Source organism: Artibeus jamaicensis, unplaced genomic scaffold (assembly GCF_021234435.1).
Source record: "Artibeus jamaicensis isolate MK-2021 breed Jamaican fruit bat unplaced genomic scaffold, CSHL_Jam_final contig_233, whole genome shotgun sequence".
Taxonomy (NCBI): Eukaryota; Metazoa; Chordata; class Mammalia; order Chiroptera; family Phyllostomidae; genus Artibeus; species Artibeus jamaicensis.
Genome location: NW_026521486.1, coordinates 12289608 through 12313798, shown reverse-complemented (window position 1 = coordinate 12313798; position 24191 = coordinate 12289608). Strand labels below are relative to the sequence as shown.

The following is a 24191-nucleotide window of genomic DNA, read 5'->3' as shown; positions in this document are numbered from 1 at the left end:
CACTCTGCAGGCTTAGATGACAGAGCAGAATTTGAACCGGAAGCCCTGGAGTTAGATGGCCTGAGTTCAGGTTCAGGCCATGCACTTTCCGGCTGGATGCCTTGAGCCTGTGACTTCCTTTCTCCAAGCTTCCATTTCCTCAGCAGTATTAGTGTTTACCACCAGGGTCTATTGCGAGGCAGTTTCAAGGGAAAAAAATGAGATGGGGTCGGGAGGAGGTGGGTAACTGATAAATTATCACTCAACTTTGTTATTATTATGACACTCAGACCCAAAAAGGCAAGAGATGTACTTTAGTGCCTCAGCTTGAGGCCAAATTTCAGTCTGTCCTTTCCACCCTCCCTGCAAGAATTCCCCTGCTTTCTCGTTCCGCCCCAGTTTCCAAGGGGCCTATGTTGTTCTCCATTCTTCTTCTCCATTAGCACTTAATAAATCTCTCCTGAAACATGAATGGTTGGCTAAGAGTTAGCTAAGAATGGCTTGATACGCGATTCCACCCAGGAGTACTGGCATTTGTTTTAATAGGGACAAAGACCCTAACTCCTCTCCTAACCACTCAGAACTCCCACCAGGGTCCAGGAAGACATCCTGAAGATGTCACTAGCAGGGCCTTTTCCACGTGACCATGAACGTGAAGGCTGGTGAGAGTGGAGCAAGAAGGGGGTGAAGAAAGCAAACGAAGCCCTGGCTAGTGTGGCTCAGTGGACTGAGCGCAGGCTGTGAACCAAAGGGTCACTGGTTTGATTCCCAGTCAGGGCACATGCTGGGTTGGGGGCGAAGTCCCCAGTGGGGACCGTGTGAGAGGCAACCACACACTGATTTTTCTGTCCCTCTGTTTCTCTCGCCTTTCCTCTCACTAAAAATAAATACATAATATCTTTTTTAAAAAAAAGAAAGAAAGAGAGAAAAAACGAAAACCTGGTGGACATTCCTTCTCGCTCCCTGACATGAAGAAAAGCATGAAACACAATAGATGTTCCACAAATAATCTTGAGGGGCAGATAAACCATAGGGTTAATGAAATGGATGAACAGACAAATAAAGAGCTCTCCCACACATTCTCCGCTCACTCCGGAGGAAGAAAATAAATGAAAGCTCCCTTTGTCGGGCACCTCTGAGAAGTAATGACCAACGGCACCCTCCCTGTCTAATCTTTGTTATCAGAATTGCCGGCAAGCAGGATAACCAATTTGCTTTTCTCCTGCCTTGGGTTTTTAACCTGCCTTCTTTCTGGAATGTAATTTTTTAAATGGGGTCAGGTAGAAAAGAAGAATAGAATCTTAGTACTGGTGAAAGGCACGGGCTTCAAAGTCTGTCGCATCTGAATATACGGCCCAGTTTTGCAATTGACTATTTCTACTATTGGGCGAATGAATTAACTTTGACTTTTACTTCTGTCCAAGCAGGAGAATCTCCTGTGGGATACCCCTGGCCCCACCATAAAGACAAAATGAGTAAAAAACACCTATAAGACAGAACAAAATATATTTTTTTTAATTCTCAGACATTAGATAGTGAGCAATAGGATTATAATCCTAGTCAAAAAAAAAAAAAAAAAAAAGGAAAGCCTGCAATTGTCCTGCTTAATCTGCGAGGAACCCAAATAGACAGCAGAGAGGCCAAGGCAGCTAGATCGGGGGGCCGAAGAGTACTGGGGAAGAGGCCCATGCACGAACAGCGAGCTCCAGAAACCTGCACAGGGACATGTGGAGTCTTGATCTAAATACTAATTTGCTAATCTGTAGGAAGAAAGTCTGTGCAGCTGAGCAAAGAAAAATAACAACAACAAAAAAAACCCATGGAGAGTTGCAAGCCAAACAATTTTCAGACCTCACCAAGAACTGGAAGACTGCAAATGTCAAGTTCCCACCTGCCAGAGTACAGAGACTCTGCTGGGTGGATGAATGGATAGGTAGATAGCTAGATAGATAGATAGATGATAGATAGATAGATAGACAGACATATAGAGAGAGAGATAGGTAGATATTCAGCAGAGTTTTTCATTCCTAAAAATCTCATAGGGTACCCCCAAATGAGACTTTTAGGAATAAAAAATATAATATCTGAAATAAAATTTTACTAGATAGAGCTTAGAACACATTAAAAAGCCACAAGAAACACAGAGAGATGATATATATAATCAGCAGAGCCTCATTGTTCCCAAAATAGCCATATCCGATGGTGATAAGACAGTGGAAGAAATAAAGCAGGACAAGGGAAATGGGGGTGTGTGGGGAACAGAGTGTTCAGTGAAAGCCTCACTGATTAGATGGCACTAAACAGCCCCGCAGACGGCGGTTGAAAATGTCTTCGGCCAGAGGAAGCAGCAAGATCACAGGCCTTGAGTAAGGAACACACTTGAGGGGTTCAAAGAACAACCAGGCACGGAGTGGCTGGAACAGGGGTAACAAGTAATAGGAACAATGACTGGAGATGGTATCGAAGGGGCAGCCAGGGGCAACCCACGCCACAGGACCCAACTTCGGAACACAGAGAGAGCTGTTTTTCTCTTTCCCTGCTGAAAATCCTCAAGACCTTCTGCTACTACAAGCCAGATTTTCTTCATATACTTTGACCAGAACAACATATAACATGATAGCATGTGCAGAAGCAGAAATGAAAATCCAGCCAATAACACAGATAAAAGCACCTGTTGGTGTTTTTTTTCTCCTCCCCAAGTCTGCCCGTTCACTGCTGAATCCCCTGCACCTGCAACAGTGTATGCAAAAAAACACATTGATTAAATCAACTTAAACATGGGACAAAAAGCACTTTCCATTTAAAAAAAAGGGATAGAGAGTTTCTGCTCCCCAAAAAAAGTAGGGAGCAATGTTGTAAAAATAATGCACATACCTCCACTTCATGCAGTGAAAAATCCGAGTAAGTTCTTTGGGGTAGATATTTCCATTTGTGTGACATTAGGGGAGGCACATACTGGCTCACAAGAGCAAATTGTTACATTTCCAGGAATTTTGCTAGCTCATTGAATATCACACTGGTTGGTAACTTGACATTGATCACGACTGGAGAATATACACTGTGGAAATGAGCAAACTCTGCAAATCAATGCATCTCCTCACAACTGGTAAATACTTAGCCAGTTGCTAACTATTTACCAGCACATCAGTAACTAAAATTACATAAGTCACTGCTTTTAAAATTTTTTTCTAGCCATGAGTTTTACCCTTCAAACAAAAAATGTTTCAAAAAGCACAATACACTGATAAAATGGAATAGTTTAGGTTAACATGTGGGTCGGTTTTCTAATAAATCCCAGCAGTTCAGGTTTCTTTCTTTCTATTCTCCTTGACCCAGGTGAGCACACTTTAAGATGATCCCAAGAACAGAATTTGAGACTCACTGCTTCAATTCAATGCCTCCCTTTGTAGGGGAGAAGAGTGAAGTCTGGAAGGAGAGTACAACTGGATCAAGATCACAAAGGCCAAGACTAAGGTCTCTCAACTTGGCATTGGCATCTATGTTGGACTAAGACCCCTGACTTCTTTGGCTTATCAATTTGGTTCTGATTTATCAGGTGCTGTGTGAGACAACAAGGCCACCTAGTGAAGTGGGTGCAGGCTGATCCCAGGGTCCACACTAGGATGTCATAGCTGTGCTCACATTTCAGGAATGAGTGTGAGGGTAAAAGCAAAGGCAAGCAAGAGTATAAGGTCCAGGAGAAGGCAGGCATGGCTCAGCAGGTGAGGTGGAGGAACGAACAAAGCACTGAGGGTCAGGACATTGGCTGTGAGCAAGGTGGCTGGCATTGGCTATAGTGACAGAATCCTGAGTGGATGAAACTGAATGGAAGATGCAAGGACAAGAAAGACCTCGGGGTAATAACACCAAAGCACCAGTGTGTGACTGCACTGGAACCTTAGAGGATGACTGTGTCTTTTTTTAATTTAATCTTTATTTTTTCCCATTACCATTTAGTCCCAGCATATTCCCCTCCCCCCAGCAATCACCACACTGTCGTTCAGGTCCATGAGTCCCTTTCCCTTTTTGCTCAATCCCTCCACCCCCTAACCACCCCCCTGACCAACTAGCTGTCATCTGCTCCTCATCTATAAGTCTGTCTCTGTTTTGCTTGTTAGTCCAGTTTGTTCATTAGATTCCATATATGAGTGAGATCATATGGTATTTGTCCTTCTCTGACTTGCTTATTCTACTTAGCATAATGTTCTCTGGGTGCATCCATACTGTTGTAAAGGGTAAAATTTTCTTCGTTTTTACAGCCGAGTGGTATTCCATTGTATAAATGTGCCCTTGTTGTTTTACACACTCATATATAGATGGACACTTGTGCTGTTTCCATATCTTGGTGACTGTAAATAATGCTGCAATGAACATAGGGGTGTTTATGTTCTTTTGAATCATTGTTTTGGGTTCCTTCAGATATCTCCCCAGAAGTGGGATCACTGGTTCAAAAGATGGATCCATTTTTAATTTTTGAGGTGTCTCCATCCTGCTTTCCACAGTGGCTGCACCAATCTGCATTGCCATCACCTGTGCAAATGGGTTCCCCTTTCTCCACATCCTCACCAGCATTGTTTGTTGATTTACTGATGACAGCCATTCTGACAGGTACAAGATGGTATCTCACTGTGGTTTTAATTTTAATTTCTATAATGATTAGTGGTGTTGAGAATCTTTTCCTATGTCTATTGGCCATCTGTATGTCCTTTTTGGAGAAAAGTCTATTAAGGTCTTTGCCCATTTTTTAATTGGGATGTTTGGGTTTTTGGTGTTGAGCGTTGTAAGTACTTTGTAAATTTTAGGTATTAAGCCCTTATCAGATGTATCAGTGGATATGTTCTCCCCTTCTGTGGGTTGTCTTTTTATTTTGTTGATGATTTCCTTTGCTGTGCAAAAACTTTTTAGTTTGATGTAGCCACATTTGTTTTTCTTTTTTCTTTTCTTTTCTTTTCTTTCCCTCATATATCTGATAAAAAATTTCTATGGGCAACATCCAAGATTTTGCTGTCTATATTTTCTTCTAGGATTTTTATGATTTGAGGTCTAACATTTAAGTCTTTAATCCATTTTTAATTTATTCTTGTGTGTGGTATAAGAAGGTGGTCTAGTTTCATTTTTCTGCCTGTATCTAATTTTCCCCACACCATTTATTGAATAGACTACCTTTAGCCCATTGTATATGCTTGCTTCCTCTGTTGAATATTAATTGACTATAAAGTTGTGGGTTTATTTCTGTGCTCTCTATTCAGTTCCATTGATCTATGTGTCCGTTTTTGCCAGTACCAGGCTATTTTGATTACTATGGCCTTGTAGTATAGTTCGATAGTAGGTAGCATAATTCCTCCAACTTTGTTCTTCTTTCTCAGATTCACTATTGCTATGCAGGGCCTTTTGTGGTTCCATATAAATTTTTGAAATATTTCTTTGAGTTCTGTGAAATACATCATTGGAATCTTGATAGGAATTTTGTTGAATCTATGGATTGTTTTGGGTAATATAATGTTTTATGATGTTAATTCTTCTGATCCATGAACACGGTATGTACTTCCATTTATTTGTGTCTTCAATTTCTTTCTTCAGTGCCTTAAAATTTTCTGAGTACAGATCTTTTACATCCCTGGTTAGGGTTTATTCCTAGATATTTTATTCTTTTTGAAGCAATTATGAATAGGATTGTTTTCTTAATTTCCCTTGCTGTTAGTTCGTTGTTGGCATATAAAAATGCAGCTCGATCTTGCTAGTTTGCTGAATTCATTCATCAGTTCTAGTAGTTTCTTGGTGGAATCTCTTGGGCTTGCTATGTATAGAATCATGTCATCTGCAAATAAAGAGAGTTTTACACCCTGGCTGGTGTAGCTCAGTGGATTGAGCATGGGCCTGCCGACCAAAGCATTGCTGGTTTGATTCCCAGTCAGAGCACATGCCTGTGTTGCAGACCAGGTCCTCAGAATGGAGTGCAACCACACATTGATGTTTCTCTTCCTCTCTTTCTCCTTCCCTTCTCCTCTCTCTAAAAATAAATAAATAAAATATTTTTTAAAGAGAGAATTTTAATTCTTCCTTTTCAATTTGGATGCCTTTTATTTCTCCTTCTTGTCTGATTGTTGTGGCTCGTACTTCCAGTACTATGTTGAATAAAAGACGTGAAAGTGGACATCCTTGTCTTGTTCTCATTCTTAAGCTTGTTGTTTTTATCCATTGAGTACGATGCTGGCAGTGGGTTTGTCATATATGGCCTTTATTTTGTTTATTGTGTCCTTTATTCCCACTTTGCTTTATTCCCATGAGTTTCCTTTATTCCCATGAGAGTTTTGATCATAAATGAGTGCTGGATTTTATCAAAAGCTTTTTTGGCATCCATTGATATGATTATATGGTTTTCATCCTTTGTTTCTGTGGTGAATCGCATTTATTGATTTGCAGATGTTGTACCAACCTTGCATTCACAGAATAAATCCCACTTGATCATGGAGAATAATATTTTTGATGCACTGCTGAATTTGGTTTTCTAATATTTTGTTGAGGATTTTAGCATCTATGTTCATCAGAGATGTTGGCCTATAATTTTCTTTTTTTTTTTCTTTTTTTGCTTGTTGGCCTCCCTCTTTTTGTTCTTTTTTTTTTTTCTTGCATCTCTCGTTTGTTTTGGGTGTTTTCTTTTTTTTTATCTGCCTCTTCCCTGTTATTCTTGGAAGATTGTATGTTTCTAGGAATTTATCCATTTCATCCAGTTTGTCCAGTTTGTTGGCATATAATTGCTCACAATATTTTCTTATAAATCTTTTGTATTTCTTTTGTGTCAGTTGTTATTTCTTCTCTTTCATTTCTGATTTAATTTACTTGGGTCCTTTCTCTTTTTTTCTTGATGAGTCTGGTTAAAGGTTTGTCAGTCTTTCTTATCTTTTCAGAGAACTAGCTCTTGGATTCATTGATCTTTTGTATCATTTTTTTAGACTCTATTTCATTTATTTCTGTTCTAATCTTTATTATTTTTTTCCTTCTACTCACTTTGGGCTTTGTTTATTGTTCTGTTAAGAGTGAAGTCAGATTGTTTATTTGAGCTTTTTTGGGGGGGGTTAAGATAGGCCTGTAATGCTATAAATTTCCCTCTTAGGATTGCTTCCCCAGTGCCCCACAGATTTTGGATTGCTGTGTCTTCATTTTCATCTCTTTCAAGATACCATTTTAGTTTCTTCCTTGATCTCATTGTTAACCCATTCATTATTCAATAACATGTTATTTAGCTTCCATGTATTTGTGTGTTTTTTTGGTGTTTTTCTTGTTATTGATTTCTAGTTTCATAGCATTTTTGTCAGAGAAGGTCCTTGGAATTTTCCTTCACTTTGGAATCTTCTTAACAAGGAGGACTCTCATTAACTCCAACTTAATCTCACAGGCAGAGTTACCGCACTATTCTGGATTCCCCAAAAGGCCTGAGCACGTGATTATGATCTGTTTCTCTAGAAGAGGAGGCAATTTTTCCCAAGCCCCCCATGTCCCTTTACTTCACCATCAAGCCCAGATATGAGTGTTTATGAAAAGCCAGTCTAAGCAGCAATCACTGCCAGGGACCATCTGTACTTCATAGGGACTGAACCCATGACCATGGCCTCTTTGGAGCTGACTGGCAGGCCTGGTTTTGAGGTCTGCATCAGGCTTTCTGCTCTGCACACTCCCTTTTGCCTGGGATCCAAAGCCTGGTGTCTGAAGCTTCTGGAATGCCCTCAGCACTGCTGAATCTGATGTTTTTCAGCTTCAGTGATTCACAAATTCCAATTTGCAGAACTTTCTCAGAATAGCTTTTTCTTTGGAGCCCCTTTTCTCCAGCTGCTTCCAAAATGAACTGCTCTCCACTCTCAGTGTCTCCTGACTGTGAGATGTTGCTCTGGAATTCCAGCCTGGGACCATGCCTGCGTCATCACCCTGCTCTGGGCTTTGAAGACATGGATGGCAATCCTCTCCTTTTTGTGTGATTGAAGTTGCTGTTGTCATGCCTGACCCCAGGCAGGTTCATGAAGCCCAGCCTGGCATCCTGTGTTTTCATATGGCTCCAAGCAGTCGCTCTGAGCAGTCAGCCCTCCAGAAGCAGGGTCCCCAGCACAGGAAATAGCATGGAGAGCCCTGCTGGGGGATGTGTGAATACACAGCTTTGGATAAGAGGAACCCCGCCACTGAAGACCTACTGTCCCTCTACTGAGTTCTGAACCACAGCAGGTGCTCAGAATGGAGAAAGACTCACTCCTCCATCCCATTCCACTCTACAGGAACTAAGAAACCTGAACCAACCCCACTAATTCCATCTGCTGAGCCTGGTCTTCTAGAACATAAAACCAATGGGGTCCTGGGGGACAGCAGTTCTTTCTATATTTGTTAGGAGAGTGCAAGGACTGGGGCCCATGTCTTCATACCTGATGGTATCTCGTTAGACTCTGCAGAAAAAATAGCATTTAGGTGAACATGGATGGGGACAGGATGGGGCTTGTGATCAAGGAGCCCAACTTGAAGAAGGACCATCTCAAGGCCACAGCAGAGCCATTAAGTGCCCGGGCTCAGAAGCCAGTCAGCCAGGCCTATATTTAAATCCAGATGTACGTGTAACAGTGGGGCAACTTGAGCAAGTTACCGCACACTCCCAACCCTGTTTCCTCATCTGCTCAAATGGAGATAAGGGAACAGGAAGAGCATTAAAAGAGATGATGGATGGAAAGGGCAGACACACTGCCTGCAGCTCACTAAGAACTCGGTTAACACTAGCAATAATGATTTTCATTTATGCTGGGACCTTCCCATGAGAAGCAGACTTAGGTTGTGACAGAGACACTACATGTCCATATAATTCAATTTTAATTTCCACTTTTTAAGTACTATAGACTTGAAGACTATCCAGGAAGTTAGGTTGGGGTCAGGTGACATGAGTTCTGGCCAATGGGATGTGGGCACAAATGATGTATACCACATCCAGGCCTGACTCTTAAAAGATCTTGACTCCCCCTCATCTCCCTGGCCGGACATGAAGGACCCAATGATGGCAGAACCACAGGACAGAAGAAGCTCAGATCCCCCAGTGTCTGCATGGAGACAACATGATGAGAATGGCCAAACCAGTATCGAACTTGGTGAGAGTAAGAAATCATTGTTTATCATATTGAGCCACTGACATTTCAGGGCTTGTCACGTTAGCATAACATAGTCTATCCAGATGAATTCACCAATGAAAACGAGAGCACAGGGAGTGGAGGGGGAGCCAGCCGATCAAAAAATCGTGGATATTCCCAGTCAGGTAGAAGAGGGCAGTGTAAACTTTTCATCAGTAGAAAAGTAACTGTCACAATTTAAAGACAAACCTGATGGCTCAGTTTCTGCACAGTTCCCTACTGGAACCAGACAGCTGTGATATTGTGGGGCAGGGCTTTGTGACATGAAACCCTTACTCTGCACTTTCTGATCTTTACAGAGTATCCCTGCTGCTCCACTTCCATGTCCCAAACTTTGCATGACTCTGTGGATGAAAAGCATCCTTTCCATAGATTTCAATAAACTGGCAGTGAACTTCTGCAGTGGAAACAGATTCTCATTTAAAATGCACGTCATGGCATGTATCTCGTCTGGGGACCACCTGCCGAAGGAAGCAGCCATTTGTAATTAAGGGTATGAAAAGTCATGATTACAGCCAGTCCACATTAGGACGGCACCACATGTGTTTGGCAAAACACCACGCTCCCTGGACCCGGGTTGTCCTGTGCCAACAAGCCAGAAATTAACCCTGTAAAAGTCTGTTTGGAAGACACAAGGGCCTTGCATATGCTCTTCTTGCTGCCTGAAATGCTCACTCTTCCTATAGCTGGTTCTTCATCTTCAGACCTCTGCCCAAAAGTCACCTCTTCAAGATGCCTTCCCGGACTACTCTTCATGCAAGATGTACTCCCCTCCCTTAATTCTTTATCTCTGCACCCCACCCATTTCTTTCACAGCATTTATTACAATCTGTTATGGAGGCAGGGGCAGGCTTTGTTGACTTATTTATTATCTGTTTCTCTCACTAGACCTAGGTAGCCATGAAATCTACCCCATCTCTAGAATTCCAGGTATATGAACTAATAAAGCCCTTGTAGTGTTTAAACACGTTTCAGCTGGGTTATCTCATATTTTAGCTGATTTTACAAACAGCTTTCCTCTCTATAGCATTATATTGTTGTCTTCCTGAAACTAGCTGTAACAATTTAAAATCTTCTATGTGTCAAGCCCTATATTAGGTACATTCATTTAATTTTCACAGTAACTCAAAGTTAGGAATGATCTAATGCTATTTTATAGCTGAGACCCAAAAGGTGTAACTTTTTCTGTTGGCTCTGCATCCCTTCTGTTGCGAGAGCTGCCTTCCCCCACTGTGTGACTCTGAAGGAGCTGTCATTCAAGCATACCACAAGGCGGGCACAAGCTCTGGGCTGGCCAATCAGGGCATGTTTCTACCTGGATTCTGTGACTGGGCCTGAGAGAGAAACATACATGATCCCAGCAAAGCCAATCACAACGCTTCCTTGGCTCATAAATGCTAGGATAGTAAGAATCTATCTCTGACTCTAGGATCACACACTAACAGGACCTATTACCCCATTACTACCAAGAGCTCTCTTGTGGCCATGCAGAGAAAGCCTGAGAATGAAATCCACATTAGTGGGAATGAGTGAAAAAGAGGCCGATGATACCACTTGAACCTCTGGATCCAGCTGTGCCTGAGACATACACTCCTTTGACTTTACATGAAGCAGTAAATTGATCTGGATCCTTAGCATGGTCTGAGTTGTGTTTCTGCCACTTGCCACTGAATAAGGATGACGTGAGCACCATGTAGAAGCTCAATGAGTGTAAATTCTCTCAATTTTCCTCATTAAAGTGACCATTCCCCATTAGCTTCGCCAATCTATCAGTTGACATGCCACTGGTGCCACTCCAGCCAGCCCTATTTCCTCACTGCCCCTTACATGTCATATTTGGTCCATCCCATGTGCCACACACATCCTATTTCCTCAATCTGGCTGCAGAATTATGTCTTTCCAAAGGGATTCACGTTTACATAGACTTCCCCTTAGTCCCTTACCCTGAAAATGACTGACAGGCCCATTTGCTAATAGTGGAGGGGAGCCACAGCGAGAATTAAGAGCCTCCAAGCTAGGCAGATTGCCTTTAAAATGACCAAAGCCCATAAATATTGCCCTGTAAAGAAAGGACTATGGTTTCCCTTTCATGCTGAGTTCTATACTCAAAGAAACTCCATAGACATTCTCTCAATCCTTCACAGCCCTGTTAACAGTTGGGTAAGGCAGCAAGTAATATACCCATCAGACAGCTGAAAAGCCTGAGGCCAAGGCTATATAAAGCAATTTGATGTAATAGCAATCAAGTTCAAACTGCAAACTGGAATTCCCCCTGCCTCAGCCCAGCTTGAGAGGCATGGTCATGTCCTAATCTAGCAGGCCACAATTTATAAGCACCAATTCTCCAATCTTCTACCATGGCCACTACCTAATGAATTTAGCCAATTAAGCCCCATCCTTATTAGGTTGTCAGATAAAATATAGAATGCCAATTAAACTTGAATTTCAGATCATCTTTCCTTTTCAGTATAAGCCTACCCCAAATATTGCATGAGGCATACTTACACTAAAAAAGAAAACGTAATCTATTGTTTAACTATAGATTGTGTCCTGCAGTTTTATTCGCCAAACGTAACCATACTACATCAGACATTCTCCTGGGGGACCAGGTAAAGAGTCAACGATGCAATTTCCTTGGGAAGTCAGGCTTTTCTGGCATCGATCTCCCAACACTGCTCCAGTACAGAGCGTGACTCCCTACGGTTTGATTCGAAGACAGGGTTTGATGTCATTTGCTATTGTGACTGGGACCCTGAACTCCAAATCTCCCCATTAGTCATCCTTCTTCCCAAGAGTTTTCTGGAGGTCTTTGTGCAAAAGGAACAATGGCAAAATGGGGTTTGGGATGCCACCTTATTACAGGCAGAGCCTCGGCCTTCCCCATTAGGAAACGGGGCAAGCAGATCTTGGACTCTGAGCAATCAGATTAGGGATTTGTCTGCCCTTAGGATAGAAGGAGGTGCCAAGGATGGGGGCAGGCTGCGGCGCAGACTGAGGAACTGGGGAAGCCGAGGCTGGGCACAGAGTGTGGCTGTGTTAACCTCTGAAGCCCTCTCTAGCCCAGGCTGAAGGCACTGGGTCAGTAATCTCCTTTGAGAACCAGAACTGAGAACATGTAAATCTGAAAGTTACCTGATAAGCCAAGGTGGGTATTAGATCAGGAAGAAGAAAGCCAGGCTACAAAAAGAGAAGAATAAAGCTGATGTGCAGAGAGGAGCAGAAAAGAGGGCCTGCCGTTTTCTAAGGTCCCTCGTCTCCAGTTCCTGGTTCCAGCTGCACTGCCCACTGCTTCCCATCTTCTGAGAACTTCGAATAAATTCCCCTTCTGTGCTCGAGCTAGCTTGAGCGGGTCTCTGTTGCTTACCCCGATTCTGTCACTTATTTAACTGAAAGAAAAACAACCAAAGAAAGAAGCCAGGTCCCAGTTTGGTTCAGTTCATTGCAATTTATTTAACTTAAAAATAAAAACAGAAACAAAAACAAAACAGAAATCAGTTTCCAATGAAAATGCAAACACTTTGGGTGGTTATCCAGCTTTTTGTTTGTTTGGTTTTTTGTTTTTGTTTTTTTGTTTTTGTCCCTGTAGGCTGTCCTGGGCTCAAACCAATCGAGTGAAAACCAATTTTGACTGGAGCCATAGAGCATGTCGCACCAATTAAATTACACCAATATATTATTATAATACCTTTGAAATGCCTTTCAGACCAATAAATAAGAAAAGACAAATTCAAATAAAAAAGTCAACTTTTTATTACCAAAAAAAATAGAAATTAAATAAAAGTCACAACATGGATTTTTTTTTTCTTAAAAAAAAATGTGCAGTCAAGTTTCTCTCTCTTTTTTTTTTCTTCTAGGAATGATACCAAGCCAGTTAATCCCTACAGAACATTTCCAGTTTGGCAATAAGCAGTCAGTCAATCATTCACATTTGTACTCAAGACAGCAGGCCCGGGCGACACTCACCTGAATTTCACCCTGAAAAGTGCTCCCTGTCATCTGAAGCAGCAGCACCTTATAACAGGGATAGAAATTCAGCGAGTTCTTAGCATTTTCATGTCGCCTGGGGTCTTGAAGCACTTCCTGAAAACTGATCATGCCTTGAAATCTACCTGTAAAAAGAAGTATCATTCTACTCCTTTGGCAGACTTGTAAACTAAGACACTGAAAGGCCCACGGAGGCAAGGAAGGGACCAGGAGAGCCGACACCGCATCCCCTGCCTGGTCCACCAGGTCATAAAAGTGTCTCCCACTTGTGATTCCGTGGAAATGCATCAAGCACGACCTCCTTGGCTGGGGATTGGCTGGTAGGGATGGTAGGACTTAAACAGGAAGCAAGGAAGTTGCTTTTCTGGGCTTTTCCCTCTACTCCAAGGTTTTCCTTGAAAAGACAGAGCCAACATCACATCTAGAATCCAAGGATTTAGCAGAATGTCAGCACCAGGCAGGGCGTGAGCGACCAGCTAATCTAGCCTTCCAGCTCTCAACGAAGGGAAAACTTAGTGCCCAAAACTCTGCAGGTGCCTAAGGCCACCAGCTAGTTAGCAGCGCACTAGGACTCCACTCAGAATCTCTGCCTTTGAGTGGAGGCCTGTCTTTGCTAGAATCCAGTCTGGGTTTATTGACAAAAAAGAACATACATGTGTGTTTCTCCCTTTTTTTTTTTTTTTGTTGGGGGGGGAGATGAGAATGGTTTTCCTTAATGGTGTCATTTTTATTTAAAAATTAGAAGGCTGGAAAATACTTAACAGAGGCAATCACTTGGCAGAAGGCAAAAAAAAAAAATCAACCCATAGCTAGGTGTTATTCCTGAATCACACTGACAGCTACCAACGGGCCGGTTGCCATGCATGGGGACCGGCAGCATGGAGGCCCTGGGTGCTCAGAAAAGGCTGCATGAAACGAGATAAGGAGCAGGGAGTCCGAGGTTGCAGAATGCCCTCCATGCACCCACACACCCTCCACACACAATTTGCCACCTACAGAATTTTTTTCCCTTTTGAACCTATAATGGAGCTCAGGAAGGAGGTGGAATTGAATGAAAGGAAACCGGGAAGCTTCCCACAATACATTACTTAGCTCAACCTGAAGGGAGTGCGCAAGCCAAAACCCCACAGCTGGTGGCAAAGGGGAGAAAGGCAGTCATGTCCTCGGGGAAAGGGCGGCTTCATTCTAATGAATGTTCTTAGTGCCTTAAGGTGAATTCTTTCCCATCTCCATGTGAGCCATTGCCTATTGGTTTTCCCCAAAATGCCAAGACGCCAGCCCTCACATACTATTTCTAGGTGGCTACCAGAAGTCTGCCATGTTAAACCAAAGGTTTCAACTTCCCCAGGCCAGTAGAATATGAAGTCATCCCAAATTCACAAATAAGACCACTAATCCCAAACCCAGTATCTAAGGATGTCCCACTGTGGGAGCGATGTCTCGTCACCTGCAATCTGGGTGTCCAGAAGTTAAATACCTAGTCCGGTTGCTTTTTAAGATAAGAATCCTATCACATGGCTCCTCCGCCTCCTCCAGAACCACATGGGTGGCTTTTAGGGAAATGTCTCCTCCTCTGTGTGTTTCCTCCCACCCACTCCGCTCTTTCAACACCTTATTCGCTTGAATGGATGAAACATTCTTCGCCCCCAAAGCCCAGGAGTTCACACCCATGGCACTGAATGCCTAGATCTGGGGGGAAGCCCCTTCTGCCTGACCTTCCTTTCCTCACCCAAATATCCCACCCACACACTAACTCCCTAGAAGCAAACTCGCCTACCTCCGAGGATCCCACATTTGGTGGGTAGGGAAACCGTCTGCTATTACTAAACAGGGTCAATGGGTGAGCCAGTTGCTCCTTTGGGGACTATGGACAGTACTGCATCCAATTCAGAGCATTCGTGCAGGTGAGAAGGAACCCAAGAGGCGGCATTCCAGTTCAAACTGAGATGTTAAAGAAATCGGTAAGTTGCCCTGTTGCTGGTGTGGGTCAATTTCCATTCATCCATGCAAGGACCACAGAGTCCCAAGCTCTATTATACACCGAGGTTTTGACCCCTGACACTGCCATCCTTTCCCCATCCACCCTTAGGAAGTTGTGCTGAAGAACAAGGCAGACATCTGGGAAGAAGCCAAAAAATCACTATGGGCTGACTCTAAGTCCTTAGCCAAGTTCAGAGCCTTTTCTCTCTGACCAAGGCCCTGTCTTCCATTCAAGGTAGCAAATTAACAAATGCCACACCAGTAGCATTAAAAGATAACACAGATCCCACAGGATGCCCTAACCTAATTCCCAGGCGCCTTGCCAGGTCAAGGATGGCAACTATGGCATCAGTGCTACCGCCCCTATTCCCATCCCCACGGCAGCCATGACTGTTTGATCACAGCACTGCTTCCCATGTGCCTTACTCACACCAGCACAGCCAGCAGCCACTACCAATCAATCACCGATTCAAGTGCAGGTTGCTGAAATCTATTTGCCAACCCCATTCTGCCAGACCAAGCTTGCTAAAGTGAGGAGAGAAAAAGCAAGCTCCGAGCTCACCCAAAGCAGATGGCCCCAGTCTCTCCTGTCCCTCCTCCAGAAGCATTTGGACAACTTCTAGGGAAATGCTCCCTCTCCCATATGCTTCCTCCCCACTCCCTAAGTGCTGGCCAACACCACCTCCCCTGGACAGCTGGTCCTCTAGGAGGTGCCATAAAGCCCATGCCAATTAGGACCCAAATTCTGACTGGCGGTTGACAGGACTGGCAGAGAGCCCACCTGCTGGCTCGAGGCTGCAAACTAGGCCAAGCAAGATGGCACCAACCCTTTTTCTGTCGATTATCATGGCCAGCAAAGAGGTAACCAGCTGGTCAGCACAAGTCATTACTTCCCTTCCTCCCTGGTACCCACCCCCACCCTGCCCCCACACCCTGGGGAGCTAGTTGAGTTTGTTGCAGATCTCCAGCGCTTTCTTATAGACCTGAGTCACGTCATCCATGTCCGTGAGGAGGGAGAAGCTGCTGTCTCCCAGCCGGTTCCGGTACCGCTTCAGGTACTGGGGCCGGGGCCGGTTCTGGAGCCCCTCAAAGTCCTGGATCTGGAGGAAGTTTTCGGCAGAGACGCAGCTGCGGATGCGCTGGCGGGCAGGGCGATTCTCCTGCAAATCCAGCAGGTCAAAGGAGTCGCTGGACAGGACACTGTCATCGCTGATGATGCTGGAAGGCCGGCTGTAGCTCCGGGAGAGGCCCTCCCCAGAGGGGGCGCTGGGCTCCAGCAAGGATTCCAGTGTGGGCATGTCGGGGCTGGCGAGGGCGGGGTCCGCGGCGCCTGTGGAGTACTTGCTGCTGTGTTTCAAGATGCCCTTCCTGCGGCAGGAGAGGCTGTGGGCAGTCGCCCGGGCTGGGTCCGGAGGGCTAGGGGACGGAATGCCGCTGCCCATCCCGTCGTTACTGTCCAGCAGCTCCGAGGACTCACTGCGCTCTGGGGAGGAGTAGTAACCCGATTCTCTCTGCTGCGTCTTTTTCAAGATGCCTTTCTTGGGCATGGTGGCTGACTGTTTGGGGCTGAGTTTACCTGGCACCTCTGCCTCAGGGGAGCTCGGGAGGGGCATGCCAGTCCGGCACAGGTCCTGCTCCATCTTGAAAGCAGAGGGTAAGGCAGGACCGACGACACCTTCGATGAAGCCGGTGCTGTGAGAGCGATGCTCGCTGTTGCTTCGCTTCTTCAGGATCCCCTTGGGTCTCTTGGAACTCAGCTTGGATGGGCTTTCGGGCACCGAGTCCTGGCCAGACTGGGCAAAGTCATTCTCTTTCTTGGACTTCTTCAGCGACCGCTGCCGCTCCAGCATGACCTCCGAAGCCCCGGGTTTCACCAGGCTCTTAATTTTGGCTTCAGTCTCAGCCTGTAGCCCCGTAGAACGGTGGTGCCAGTCGATAATCCGAGCCAGGAGTGGGGACTCGGAGTTGTGAAGGGCATCGCAGTCACAGACGCTGCTCTTGTAGCCCCAGTTCACCCACCAGTGGTTGGCGATGTCCTCGATGGTGGCCCGGCGATCAGGGTTCACCATCAGCATCCACCGAATGAGTCCTCGAGCATCTATGGGACAAGTAAAAAAAAAAAAGGAAGATGACTTAGTGGGAGCTCCGGGCTTTGTGATAGGGGTGACACTCCAGAAACGGCTAAGGAGGTGTGCTCACCTTTGGAAAACTCCAGCTAGAGTCCTAGTCCAGCCAAAGTCTTCCAGACTGTATCATCAAAAGCATCATCAAAACTCAGAACCACAGGCCCGTGCGCCATCCCATCCTGGCATGCTTCTCCCACATGAGTGAAAGAATCTCATGAACCACCGAGCGCTCCATCAACTCCAGTCTTTATAAAATGGGCAAGGCCGGTACCCGGGAAAGAATCCAGACCCAGCCCCTCGCAGGGCCCCACCACTCCTTTGGGGAATATCATTTCACCAAAAGGGAAAGCAGGTATGGATGACCACGGCTCTCTTCCGTCCTCCAAAGGTAGGCTTGTATAAAAACACACAGAGCTCAGGGTCACTGGGAAAGTGTGTCGGCACGAAAAGGAAATTTAGGGCTGAGATGACGAGGAAAAGGCTCCTCCCCAGAGAGGGAATGACAGAGAAGGGTGGAGCGACGCTCAGACCTGGCACACCTGGGGAGTGAAAGCGGCCATGCCCAAGGCCGGCCTCGGCCAGGTTCTGTGCCCCACGCCCCATGAGCTCACCTCCTTTCCCTCTGACATAAGCCATAGCATGCTGAGCTGTCAGATCGGGGAGCTGACCTATGTCTGCTATCAGCTTACCGCCCGTCTGAAAAACTCCATTTGCAAACCTCGGCTGCCAGAGAGTGAGGGGAAAGCCCCAAAGGGATGTCGAGGAGGCCACAGGAGCCACAGGACTCTCACAGCTTATAAACTGACTTTAAAGATCACACTGTGCTTCCCCAATGGGGACCGAATTATATCGGGGGAAGGCGCCACTTCCCCGCTACCGCGCCACTTACGTGAGCTAATGAGTAGTTCACAAGCCCCTGGCAAGGGGGCCAGGGGTGAGGTGCACCCCTGAAAAGTGACATACTCAAGCCCTGTATTCCCCTGAGGAACAAGGCTCAGTGCTCACAAACTCAGTGTTCACAGCAATTTTATAGAACGTAACTACCAATAATGAGAACAGCCTATGTGTGTCTGTGTGCATACATACAGAGTACGTATGCGTGTGTACACACACACACACACACACACACATATATGGTATCTGTGTTCATTATATTCCCTGAATGCCTGGCACACGCCCTTTCCCTCCACACACAGCTCTCTCCCATCGAGAGATGGAGCTTAGGGTTGCTTTGACTAGTGGAACATGGCAGAAGTGACATTATCTGGCTTCCAAATGCAGGCATTAAGAAGGCCTGGCAGCTACTCCTTCCTCCTCCTCAGAGCCCTGAGCTGCCACGTAGGAAGTCCAGGCGCCCTCCCAGACTGAGCAGCCTGGGGAGACACCTCAAGGAGAAGGGGCCCACGTGGAGGTGTCCCAGACGCAGCTCCAGCCCCCGCCGCCACCTGACTACAGCTGCTGGAGAAATCCCAGGCACAGCCAGAAGAGCTCTAGCCCACCCAGGGAATCAAGAGACATGCTTACTTGCTTGTTGTTTAAACCACTGAGTTTGTTGGGGGGAAGGGGTAGAGCTGTTAAGCAGCAACAGGTCATGAAACAGCAGCACCTACACATCACAGCCCCCCCCCCCCAGCCAGGGCACAGTGATGAGGAAGAGCAGTGGTCACCCTCAGGGCACTTACAGTCTAGGGAGGGTGCTTTGTATGGCTCGGAAGAGACTTCCTGTAATAACTTTACCCAACTTTTCATTTTTAGTGGAGAAACTGAATCCAAACATAGGTATTTGCCCAGGTTCACACAGCAAGCAAACGGGACCGCTAGCCTGCCTGCCATGTAGAACGCTTGTTTGGACAATTTCATCTGGGAAAGTTTGGGTAAAGCAGCCTAACAAGCCAGCTTTGCCAGAAGTCAAAGATCTGAACAAACAAAAGTGGGAAAGTGGAGGACTCCTTCCAGACAACAAGCAGAAGCAGAAAGTGTGAGTGAGGGCAGGTACGCACCGCTCCCACTCAACCCCTGACCCACCCCCAGCACGCACCTGAGGGCTGCGTGGGCTCCCGGTACTCTCCGCTGCTGATCTGCCGGATGAGGTTTTTGTGATCGAAACCATCGAAGGGCATTGTTCCATACACGAGAGTGTAAAGCAACACGCCCAGGGCCCAGCTGTCCACCTGGAGTGGAGAGATAGGACATGCAGGAGCTGGGAAGCGGAGTCCGGACGCCTTCCAGACCCTCCGCATCCCAGCGTGTGAGCAGCCAGCCCCCGTGACCCCAGGCACTGAATTCAGCACCTGGCAGACAGGTTCCCCTGGCAGCCTGACAACTGATAGGCAGGACAGCGGGGCATTTCCAGTTCAGACCAAGACCCATGGTCCCAGCCTACATGAGAACTCCCTCAAATAGAGAATCTTCTTTGATCCTCACCACAATTTTGAGAAATAGGTGGGGTCTGAATGACTCTCACCCCCCACTTGACAGATGAGAATACTGAGGCACAAAGACCTCAATAGTTTCTCCTCCCACCCCAATGATGGGGGTCAAGGCTGGGATGGGGGGCTCTTCCCTCCTGATCTAGGAATCAATTCCTTCCCGTACCGTCTTCAACTGGATCGGGCAGTAAACCCAAATGCTTGCAGGAGCCAGGCAGACAACACATGTGAACAAAACAAGAGGGAACTGGGGACAAAGGCGTGGAGGGCGGGGTACGAGACAGACTGAGGAGTCCATTCACCCACCAGCACGCAGCCTCCCCTTGGCTAACTGCCGCCTCATAGTGACGTGGGCCCCGCACTGCTGGGTCCTTTGAGTTTTCAAGAGAGGTCATTAACCAGACTTTTATGTGAAATCTCCTAGTTATTAAATGTTCGCTCATTTTTTTTTTTTAGCAAGACCACTATGGCCAAATAAAGCATGCTTGATGGCCAGATCCCAGGCTGCCAGCTTATAACCTCGGAAACAGATCCTCGAAGATCAAAGAAGCCTTCATTATCTATGATAAATTTACAGTGTCAAGTTTCTACAGTTTTGTAAATGGAATCCGATGCTCCTCCCTCACATTCCTACTTCAGAAAGACTTCCTCTTCACTGTAATTGGCAGAGGCTCCTGGCATCCTTCTCTGCAGCCTCCAGCCCTGCCTCCAAACACTCTCAAACAGATAAATATTTGGAAGGACACATTTCAACCCAGTGAACAGCTGCTATTTAAGGAATACTGAGTGGATGAAATCTTTCTGTACAGAGAACTGTCTTTTTTAAAGAAAATAGTCACTCACAACTCACCCGTTTTCAAAGCAACATTTCCGCTTAACACATCTTTTCCAGAGGCCCCAAAAGCCTTGAGCATATTGAGAAATACATTTCTCATGAATTAGAAGATATAATTAAAATGTACTTCCTTAGTAGAAAAATACAGGCTGTCAAAATTATGTGCAAAAAAGGTAAGGACTCCCAGAGGTAGGGGGGTTTGGTTTGATGTTTGTTTCATCTGTTTTGTTATATTGAGGAAAAACTAAAAATCTGCCTAAATCTTGGGGCATGATTAAATTATGGGATATTTATTCATACAATAAAACTCTGTGTCACTATTAAAAACTACATTTTTAATAACAAATTCAAAAATGTCACAGTATAATATTAATAAAAGGCAAGTTATATATACATATACAAGGACCTCAATTATTTTTTAAATGCAGAGATTTACACTGGAAAAAAGTCTTTAAAAAAGTCACAGAAATATTAACTGGTTATCTTCTGTGGGTAGATTACAGGTAAATTTATTTTCTCTTTTAGGCTTTTTGAAATTTTTCAAATTTTCTCCTGGATGTATATGTTATGGCTTTTATAATCATACAAGGAAAAGTTTTCTTTCCTTATTGGTTTTTTTTTTTTTTTACTATCTCCTGGATCCAGCTCTTGCCCTCTGGCCTTTTCTCCCCCTAAGAACCCCCACCGCCCGCCAGACCGAGCAGGCGCCCTGCTCACCTCTGGCCCTCGGTAAGGCCTCCCGTTGACAATTTCAGGAGATGCGTAGAGGGGGCTGCCACAAAACGTCTGCAGGAACTTGTCCTTCTGGTACAGGTTGGAGAGCCCGAAGTCGGCAATCTACGAAAACAAGCAAGATCCAGAGAGGTGTGTTAGCATTGCAGTTAGTGTCTGCACCGGCTCGACTCACACCCCGCAGCACCGGGGCGGCTGAGAGGCAGCCGGTGGGTCTGCCGGCTGAGTCACCATTTTCTCCGCAGCCTGGGGTCTTCACGAAAGGACCAGTCACCAGGACTGGGCCAGTGATTCCCAGCTGCGGTCCTTGGCATCCAACACCAGTTCTGCCGCGTCTGCACACTGCCTGCTCTATTATTTAAAATTACCCATCACGGGGCCCTCTCTACCTTCGATTTAGACTTGCCTGAGAAACGTCCACAAATTCACAGACTTGGGATTTCTGATGAACAATGAAGTGCACAACTATTAATTTGAAAGCATTCATCTGTGGCCGACCTAAAATCACACCGCAGCTCGGTGGTGTGCAAATCACACTTCAGAAAACCCTTACCTGTGCACCTGACACCACCACCTTCTGACCCACCCACACTCTGATCGGAACCACAGTGGCCCACCTTGCAACCCTAGATGAAACGGACTCGGGACTCCACGTTCTGAGTCATCATATTTCAGCCATCTGCATGACATGGCACAGGGCCCTTAGCTACTCTGAGTCTCAGTTTACCCACCAGAAAATGGGAATCCATGATCCCTGTCCTATTCCAGCTCACAAGATTATTGTGAGAAGGATAAGAAAAACAAATCCATCCAGATGAGACCATGACTGCAAAAGCGCTTTATAACCTTCAGATCTTCACGTACCGTGCAAACGTCTCCTAACCGTGCTTCTCTTATATTGCACGCCCCATGAAGTCCTTCTCTTTCCCTTCAGTCTCTTGACGTGTTTTAATTATTATCCTTTGTGGCAGCACTCTTGCCTGTATCTATCTATATATGTGCATGTGTACATGTTTTTCCATACATATCACATATATACATGTAATGTATATATTATACACACACATATATATATGCATATTCATGTATGTTTTTCACCTTGCCTAGTAGATTGCAAGTCCCCTGAGATAGGTGGCAGGTTCCACATCTTTCCTTCACCTTTGCGTCACCAAATGCTTAGCACCTGCCTTTGCCTAAGAAATACCTGTCACTAGAATAGGCATTATATTTTCCAAAGCACAAGATAATTAGTAGATAATACAAAATAATGACCTTGGTTAGCACTGACTGAACGCCCTCCAAGTATCAAGCGCTGTTCTAAGCACTTTACACCCTCTAGTCCAATCCTATCCACAACCCCACTTAGACAGCATGTGAATGTACTTCCTGCCACTGAGCTGTTCACCTAAAAATTGTTCAAATGAAAATGGTGAATTTTATGCCATGGGTATTTGACCACATGTTTTTAAAAACCCATTTAACAGATGAGGAAACTGAGGTTTCGGGAGATAAGGTGGTTCAGCCCAGGCAAGCTAACTAGCAAGTGGCCATGTAAACTGTGTCTCTAAAGTCACCAACCACCAAGCCACTTGCCCCCTGGGCGACAGCAAATTTCACTCCACTCTAAGCCTTTCTCTGCAGCCCTGCGAGCTGAGCCACTGCGGGCCACTGCCGGTCCCCAGGCTGATTTCCATGTGGGGTTATAAACAGGCTGAGTGGTTCACTGGCGAGAGAGCAGCCCAGCCTGACTGACCGCAAATGCGCTGGGGCTCTGTTTTGAGCAAAACCCCCAGAATAAGCCTATTTTGTAAAAGTCAGCCTTGAATGAATGGAATGTCACTGAATGTAGCTGGGGAAAAGCCCCCCTCAGAAAATGCATTCTCGGGGTTCAGACTGCACTTAATTGCCCTGAATTCCACCTTCTTATCAAGGCCCCTGCCTGGTTTGCTTGCAGAGAGTTGGTTGGAAACTCTAGGAAGTGTGCCCTGTCAATCAGAAGAAGAGCGAAATGGCTGCCGTCCTGGGACAAACCCAGAAGTCACCGGCTTTGTCCTCGCCAACTGCCACTGAGGCAGGACCTGCGCCAGCACATCCTGCGGAATATAGGTCCCCTCCCCGCCCTGCAGTGTCTGTGGCGTCTGGGGTGCCTGTGAGCTTCCAAGTACACACACGTGTGCGTGCAGGGCACCCGCCAGCCCCACAAGGAAGCCCCTGCATGTACACGCTCACGCCGGGAGCTCTCCGAGTCTGGGCATCCTCGCTTCCTTGGTAGCCCTTCTCAGAGGCGTGTTTATGTTGTACCCAGTCCCACCCTCACAGACTGATCTTATCAGCCTCTCCCAGTAAAACTGTCAGGGCCTCTGACAGAAGATTAATAGAAATCTAGATTACTGCCAAGAGCGTCAACAGAAAAGCAATATTAATCAACGCATACACATAAATAGTTCTCAAACCTCAAGCCAGTTCAGCTTGGGCTATAGCTCTACAATTTCATGCCATGTGGAGTATATACGAAGTGGCCACTGGTTATGAAACTTCTCAAAGCCCCAAGGTCCCCAGTGGAAGTAGCAATAGTCTCTACCCCCACAGGGTCATGGTGAAAATTAAATAGCGTGATGTATGTAATATGCTCAGAACAGTAACAGGCACAGGGTTGAAGCTCAAGAAATGTCTGCTTCCCACCTTTAAACCCACAGAGGTAACTTTAGTAACTTCCTAATACTCACAATGACACTGGTTTTCTATTTAAGGGAATTATATGAGGCTTCTATTTCAAACAAATACAATTTTAAGAAGTGAACTGAACTGAAAATATTAAGTAGAATAACACAGGAGATACTAGTAAAAAGCAGAATCCAAGAAGAGAGTGAAAGAAAAGATATTTGGGGAATCTGGAAAAGCTAAAGCATGGGGAATAATGACTTTAAACATAAAACAAAAATAACCAAATCCCCACAAGGGTTTCAACCTG

General features: G+C 45.5%; 1 protein-coding gene across 2 annotated transcripts in view; it reads right to left on the bottom strand.

The window, feature by feature from the left end:
• Window positions 1-12860: 12860 nt before the first annotated feature.
• Window positions 12861-24191, bottom strand: part of NUAK1 (NUAK family kinase 1) — a 70596-nt gene continuing 59265 nt past the window's right edge. For both annotated transcript variants that reach the window (XM_037160203.2, XM_053661696.1), the window contains 3 exons: window positions 21206-21325; window positions 19263-19395; window positions 12861-17196 (listed from right to left, as the gene is read on the bottom strand). In XM_037160203.2, coding sequence (XP_037016098.2) covers window positions 16040-17196; window positions 19263-19395; window positions 21206-21325 — 1410 coding nt within the window. In that variant the 3' untranslated portion in view covers window positions 12861-16039. The remainder of the gene's footprint in view (window positions 17197-19262; window positions 19396-21205; window positions 21326-24191) is intronic.